Raw genomic sequence first — 7,717 nt, forward strand, 5'->3', positions numbered from 1 at the left:
AAAAGAAAAAAAAAAGCAGGGCTTTTTATAGCGGCAAAGTGCCTTTTTTAGGGAGCTGTCTTATCAGAAGCTTTCTGCACTCCCAGCAGCATCAACAATCCTCAGTGCTGCACACATTTTAACAAACACTTTTTGCTTCTGCATGAACAGATGAAAGGTTTCTGGCTCCAGCAAAAGAAAAATGTTGTCTAAAGCCATTTGTTTTGGTTACAGAACAGCAGAAGTGCTGGATACACCTGATATTTCTGGCTCCAGCAAAGAAGATGTGTCGTGTACACCCAGTGATTCTGGCTCCAGCAGAGAAGTGTGGTGTACATCCAACATTTCTGGCTCCAGAGGAACAGAATCATGGCATCCACACAAAGTTTCTGGCAACAGAGGAAGAGAGGTATTGGAAAGACAGTGTGAGGATACTGATCCCAGAAAGACAACTGCAGAAGGCAGCAGGTAGGTTACACAAGGGGGTATCTCTGGATAATCTTATTTAATCTTCCTACGTCTGAGCATTTCTACAAAGTTTCTTGGAGGGTTGCATGAGGGTTGCTGAATTGCAAACATTTTCTCACAGTGAAATATTCAGTAAGAGCTCTGTTTTCTACTTCCTAACTTTTCTAACCATCACAGAGATGGTTACTGTCCCCAAATTATGCTGAAGTTCAACTCGACAGTGGGAGGCAGATCTTAAATTGGTGCAAGAGGAAGAGAAACTAGAAATATCAGTATAAAGAGTGTGACAAGATCTGGGATTCCATGGCTCTGATTCTGAGCTCATCAATTTTGCAGGGAAAGGTGGACTAAAATGTAAATTTTTTACTGGATTGTTTAGCTTAAAGAAAAAGCTTGTGTCTTCAGTGAAAGACTGAAAGTTAAGTGATTTAACTGGAAAGGAACAAATCCAAGTAAACAAAACCAAAATGTGCTTCAGCGGGAAGGAGTAATGCTGAGAGGGGCAGCAGGTTTTTTGGCATAAACCAAAGGTAAAGCCTCATGCTAAGGCTTGCTCTGGCATCTGGTTGTGGGGATGAGCTTGCTCTCTGTTCTACCTGGATCCAGGCTGCAGGACCACCTTAATCTGGGACTGTTTCTCTAATAATAGTTGATAATTGGGATCCTCATGAGGAAACAGGACACAGCAGTTGTATAAATAAAAATATTACCTTGAGAACACAGAGCTTTGTACTCCTCTGTTAAAAAAAACCCCATACATTGCAAAGTTGGTTTTAGCAGAACAAGCACCTGCATTTGCTGTTCCTCCACTCTCTGCAGATCTGGGTTGAGTTTGTTTTTCAGGAGCTGTCCTTGTATCTTGCCCACTTTATCCAGACCTATTGATTAGTCAAACCCTTTTGGTTTTGGCATACCTTGGTGTGGGAAACAGTTAAAGTAAGATTTCTAGAAAGCCTTAAAAGCAGGCCTTAGAAACAGGAAGAACAGAAAACTTAGAGCTAGCTGCAGCTGCAAAGTCTGAAAGTAGAAAAAGTTACATTCGTTTAGGCTTGGCTAAGATAGACAGCCTGTGGAGTCCTCTGGGCTGTATCAGGCATTATCTGGGAGAGTGCTGACTCACTTGTGCCACATCTGCACCTGTGTGCCCTTTGTCCTGTCTCTGATCCTTTTGCTGGCATGGATGTAGCCATGAAGCCTCTGCTCACAAGGACTGGCAATTATAAAGTACTTTTGTTGAGGATGTGTTCTTACCCCACTTCATTATAAGAATTCCCTTTTCTTCTTTTCCTCAGACATATATCTGACACCTCACAGCAGCCACCAGCCTATGGAGACCAGACTTCTAACACGAAGGAAGTGTTTGAAATTATGAAAGAGATGGACAAGAATATAAAGTAAATATCTGAAATCATGAAAGAATTGAAGAATAACATAATGTGAGAGTCCAGTGACCAAAAATGACACTGTTTAGTGTGGCCTCTGACAATGAACTGTAGCTGGTGCACACTAGGGCGGGGGGGACAGAAAATGAGCCAGACACAGGGAGGGCTCTGCAAAACAAATTTTGCCCAGGCTATACTGGGAACCCAGAGCCAATTTACAGAAGCTGTTGGATTTGCACCATGTAATGTGCAAATCTTACACTTTGGTATTTCATTTGAACTGTTGGTATTGACTCACAGAGTCACATACCATGCACCTGGCAAAGAACAGCCTTGACAAGTTTTGGCCTCTAAATTTCTTTTCCCTATGGGCTGATCAGAAATTGGAGGGGAGAAGTTTAGTTGTGCATTTTTTAAGACTTGATTCCATACTTTCCCACTGATTGCAATGTGGTTTATTGTTTCTTTCATTCCCTTATGGGTGGATGGACAATGAGAACAGAAATTTGTCTGACACTGTTGATACTCTACGTCACCTTCTGAATAGTCACAATAAATATTGTGATTCTTTACATTAATAATCAGTGTAAGAGGGGAATATCAGTATGATCCTCACAACCACACCTCTATTTCGTCTGATGTAAACAGCTTCCCACCTGATTTGAGCATAAATTCTGGGTGGGAGCTTTTAGGGGAGGTGTTCAGCTCCCCTGGAGTTTTCCTGGATGCTCTTGCACTTTCCCACCTCAGAGCTTTTTTCCTAGAACTCAGATTATTCAACAGGGGTATATCCACTGTTGTGCCAGCGTCCAAGTACATATAAAGAGATTTCAAAAATCTGTTTCAGAGTACTTCCTGAAAAGGTAATTCAAATACTTCATGAGAAGAATGAAGAAATTAAGATGCTGAAAAGGAAGAACGAAAAGCTAGAGGGAAGGTAAGGCATTTATTCATATTTCAGACATAGTGTGCGTTTCTACACTGAAAAGCCACATGCTTCTTGCTTCCTCCAGTCCTTGGGGACTCTATTTCTGACCAGATATCCCAGACACCTTCTGTCCAGACTTTCAACCTGCCAGCATCTCTTTGTAACTGACTCTGGGACATGGCTTGGGTTGTTCTGCAAAGGGAAGACATTCTGCAAAGGGAAGAAGACAGTTGGGGTAACCAGTTAAATAAAGAGTAAAAGAAACCAGTCTACAATGACATAGTCAAGATGCCACTCTGATCAGGTCCTACAATGATCATGCAAAACTGAGCTGAGAAAGCACTATTTTCCACAAAAAAGCTGCTTGCCCGCTATGTAATATAAATGAGAAGTGCATTGTAGAAAACATTAAACAGTTTCATAAGTACAATATTTACATTTGCTCATTATTTCATCGTGACTTAGATATGTTTTTTAATATCCTCCTTGACCTAGAAACCAAAAGCTGTTGGCTAAAGTGATGGCCATGCACCAGGACTCTGAGGACATCAATGACCCCTCACGTTTGTCTGCTGTGCTGGAGAGATACGAGATGCTCCGGCTGCAGGAATGGGAGAAAGTCAGGTGCTCCATGCCCCACCGCTGGACCTATGAAGAAGGCAGTGAGGCCATCAGGGTTTGCTCAAGTCCATTTTCTCCATCTGACCCTTATCACATCAATTATGGTGTAGCCATATAGCAGCCCTTGAGCATTTGTATTTCTGTACCAGACAGGGTTTGGGCCTAACTTTGGGTCTCTGATTTTCCAGCCCAGCAGGGCCTATGGAATGCTGTAGAGATCAAAGTGACAGTGACCTTCTTCCTCCTGCCTTTCAGAAGGGCACGCTCAAATACTAGTCCCATCTCTCACAGGTGTTAAGCACACGTGGGAAAAAATCCAGTTTCCTTATGTTAGTGCTTGAACTGATAGCTGGGAGACCTCATTTTGATGTCTGACTCACTGCTGTGATGCTGGAGAGATCTAAAGGAAAACACCAAAGTGGTATTACCTTAAAGGACAAGCCTGAGAGGAGGCCATTATTAGCATTGACTGTGATGATAAGGCCCCACAGATGCTGAAGAATGGGCTCCAACATGCAAGCAGCTTGATGAAACAGTTTGTTGTTGTTATTGAAGACATGTTTCAATCAATTAGCAGCCCTACAATTTAATGCAGATGTTTTCTCAGCTTTGCACACTACACCTGTGGTTTCAATGTGATTGATGCTGTAATCAGTTGTTGTTTCTGCACTGCAGAAGGTGTTTGATGCCTGTGAAAAAGATACACAACAGAGAAAAGAGGACATACTTAAAGTTCTTTACATTCCACCTTCGAATAAGGTAAAAATACTTTTGACCAAGGTATTTTATGTTTCTGTAAAAGGCCTGTAAAAGCACCTTTTATGGCCTGTAAAAGGGCCATTGGCACCTGCCATTTCATTTAGAACTTTGTATCTGCTAAGAACACTACTCAAAATATGTCAGCAGTGACACTGGGGATAACTTCTGAGCTGAGAGGTCTGGGGCCAAGCTCTAGCAATCCTAGGTATGAGAGCAGCACTGGATAAAAAACAGGTCTTTCTCTCTAAGAGTTTAGCTATTCCATGGAGAAGCAGGGAGCTGGACTTGAGGATCCTTCTGGGGGCCTTCCAAAATTAAATTATTCTGTGTCCCATGACACACAGCCATACACTGCATATCTGAATTGGCCAGCTGGATTAAACACATATATGGGTGCAGAAAGCATTTTCCAGCCCTGTGCTGCTTTTATGAGACCTTCCTCCAAAGCCTGAAATGAGTGACTTCCCCATTAGTGATTGATCCAATACGAGAAAAAAAAATCTCCAGTGTTTGCCTTACTGCATGGTAACAGCCTGCTTTGTGCTATGATTGTTCTGTAGGTGATGATGCAAGACCTAATGAAGCTGCTCAGGCAACACTATCACCAAAACTCAGTGGTTTATGACCAGATTATTCAAGTGAGTAAAGACACAGCCCAGGAACCGGGCAATGGTTCAATGTACAGCTTGTTATTTAAAACATGAGAGGTCTCCCTTCTGCATGAGGTTGTTTTCCACTTGAGGCCAGGTCATTCCAGCTCATATACTCCCAAAATATTCTCAAGTACATGTAACTAAGAGAAGTACTGCAGGACAGGCAGGGTCGTGCCCCTACCAACAAAGGCACAGCCCTACTGGACCCAAGCAAGGAGCAAAGGGCTGTGGTGGTGATCAGGGTCAGCCACAAACCAGTGACCACTGGGCAAGCTCAGCCAGGTCAAGACCGAGCTGTGAAGTTGGTTTCTGGGTCAGGACCAGCCAGACTGGGCAGAGGCATCCCAAACCACAGCTCAGTCAAGCACCCAGCCACCACTCAGCTCCTGGGTCAACTGCTGGCCAGTCTGTGGGTGAAGATGGGGCTTCTCATAACTCCTTCTCACACCACCCTTTCTGCCAGCTTGGCTGTTATTGCAGCAGTTGAATACAAGGTCATATGGTCGTGCTAAATCTGAGCTGACCTTGAACACAAGCAGCCAAACCCCTGGGAAGGCCGAGGAAAGTGTGCAGAGGCTGTGGATGTGCACAGAGCCCTGACACCTGCTATCCACAGGGACAAGTCTCTAGTGGGCGTTTTTTGGTGGAAGATATGACATATATATCACAGATATCTGAAACTTCCAAAGAGGAGCTTCCTCCTTTTGCAGCTTGCTGGGGTTTTCCAAGAGCTTGGTCTTACCAAACTCCTTGCAGATCTCTCTATGAGGAAACAGAGGCAGGGGCTGGACACTGGTGTTGCGGTGTGTTTCAAACTTTCAGGTCCCTTCCCCAGGTGTACCAATACCCTCTTCCCCTCCCCCCTTGTCCCTTGCCGAGTGAGTCCTGTCAATCAGGCTTAACATTCCAACAAAGGCGTCGTGTGGTTGGTCAAATTCAGAGGATGCCCCTCAGGCCCAGAGGTCATTGGCCTGTCTAGGTGTCCCTCGTCCCTTGAGACCCCGCCCCTCCCACCTGGTTGGTGGCTCACCTGTCCCCTCCCCTCCCCCTGAGCTTAAAAGGTGAATAAGGCCATGCAGCCGGCATTCTGTTGGAGCTGTTCCTAAGATTCAGACCTCTGTAACCATGGACTAAACGTCTGGATATTAAACCCTCCAGCAGAATCCTCTCCTTTTTCTCCTCCCCATCGCTTGAAGCTTTCCTCCTGAGGTAAATGAAGTTCCTAACAAGCCTGGACTTGTTTAGAGCCCAGCTGCAACCACCGGCAAGCTAAAGGTGTCTCTGGGGTGATGCACCACAGATGCCGCCTTTGGCCTGGCAGCGAGGGTCAGACTGGCCCAGGCACAATCTAACTGGTAATATTGGGATTCATATTCCAATACACTGGCACAATCCAGAAGTCAGGACCTGGTAAATAAAAGAACTTTTAAAGTTGCCCTGGGACTCCTCCATATCCCACTCAAACAGCACCAGCAGCTTTGACCAGTGAAGTTCTTGAGTGCTTAGTTCCTGTGGAGCAGCTGCACAGAATGAGGGCGGGGAGGCAATGTAACAATACATCAGCATAATATTACAAAGCTTTGAAAACTGTTCTTATTTGATTTTCAGGAAGCTGCCATTCACATAAGAACTGAAAATCAAACACAGTTCCTGCTGCAGTGCTGCCAAATTTATTGTTTGCTGCTTCTTCAGGATCCACCAGTTAAAGCTGAATGGAGGATAAAGAGCCGGCATCTAGAGCATGTGGACAAGAAAGATGTAGTGCACTGGGTAAATCCATCACTTCTGTGGCCCATAATGAAACATGGGGAAAAAGTTATTGTGAAAGGTGTAGTCTGGGACCAAAGGAAAATGACTTGAGAGTCAGGCTAATTACTTACTTAGCCATAAGAAGATGAAACAGCTGTTATGTGGTACTCTGCTTTTCTTTCCTCCATGAATTGCCTACTTTTCAGAGCTAGTAAGTTAGACATCCCCCACTTGGGACACCTAGGATAAATCATCATTAACAAACCTGTATTAAAAATTGAAGCTATCCCAATTGTCTCCTCACAAAGGCCACCTGTCTGTTAGCATTCCCCTGCTTCCTCACATCTTTACAATATACCTCTCCCAAAGTCCTTCAGCTACACATGTGCCACAGCTCTGGACCAAAGAAATCCAGAAGTTGTATTCCATGGCATAATGGAGATGCAATGAGGCAAATGCATGTTTATGTGATTTGGTGTGACACAGTATTCTGTGAGCAACTTGAGAATTACCAAATAAAAAAGACTTTAAATTCTGCTGTGTGCCTGCTGTTAGAATGCATGGAATAGAAGCCTGAGTCCCTCAGAGAGAGAAAGGAATATAGGAATTGAATTGGAACCTTTAGAGAAACTAAAATATATTAAACCACACAGACATGAAGTAGGAGTGTAAGTTTTAATTTTAAGTAAGGAGAAATATATCTTAAGTGCCTTAAGAAACTGTATTAGCTACTAAAAAACCCTAAAGCCTAGTTTAAAGTTCAGTAGTGGTACCTTTCACAAAACTAACTTAGCACCAGACATAACAAAACCATAGCAGAACATTGCTTACATTATTAAATAGAACAGACAGAACTGTTTGTGTGAACAGATAGAACTGTATGTGTAGATTTTGTGTAAAGACTAACACTATTTTCACACATTAGAATTAAGCTTGGATAGGTGTAGAAAGAATGTTTTAGAATCGTGTTTTTAGCTGATTAGATTATTTCTGAATAAATTTCCCCTATATTGGGATAAAAAAGGTGCTAATTGCTTCTACTAACTACTACTTCTTCTACTGCTTCTACTGAAAACATCAAGACTCCATACCAGAAAGCTTTTAGCACAAACTTTAATACTGTAAACTCTTCACCTTCAGAGCTGATGTATTCATACAATAAACAACTTTACAACAAC

At 43.2% G+C, this 7,717-nt stretch overlaps 1 protein-coding gene across 1 annotated transcript; it reads left to right on the forward strand.

Annotated features, from left to right (window-relative positions):
- The first annotated feature begins 53 nt into the window (after window positions 1-53).
- On the forward strand, window positions 54-7,717 carry LOC135457395 (uncharacterized). The gene is made up of 7 exons (XM_064731937.1): window positions 54-447; window positions 1,740-1,841; window positions 2,677-2,766; window positions 3,253-3,433; window positions 4,054-4,137; window positions 4,698-4,775; window positions 6,399-7,717. The coding sequence occupies exons 1-7, from the start codon at window positions 182-184 to the stop codon at window positions 6,648-6,650; spliced, it is 1,053 nt and encodes a 350-aa protein (XP_064588007.1). The 5' UTR covers window positions 54-181; the 3' UTR covers window positions 6,651-7,717.

The sequence above is a fragment of the Zonotrichia leucophrys genome, chromosome 1A, assembly GCF_028769735.1.
Source record: "Zonotrichia leucophrys gambelii isolate GWCS_2022_RI chromosome 1A, RI_Zleu_2.0, whole genome shotgun sequence".
Lineage (NCBI taxonomy): Eukaryota > Metazoa > Chordata > Aves > Passeriformes > Passerellidae > Zonotrichia > Zonotrichia leucophrys.

Coding starts and splice junctions, on each gene's coding strand:
- LOC135457395 (XM_064731937.1), top strand. CDS start 182: ATGTTGTCTAAAGCCATTTGTTTTGGTTACAGAACAGCAGAAGTGCTG. Junction 448..1,739: donor ACAACTGCAGAAGGCAGCAG/GTAGGTTACACA, acceptor TCTTTTCCTCAG/ACATATATCTGACACCTCAC. Junction 4,138..4,697: donor ACATTCCACCTTCGAATAAG/GTAAAAATACTT, acceptor ATTGTTCTGTAG/GTGATGATGCAAGACCTAAT.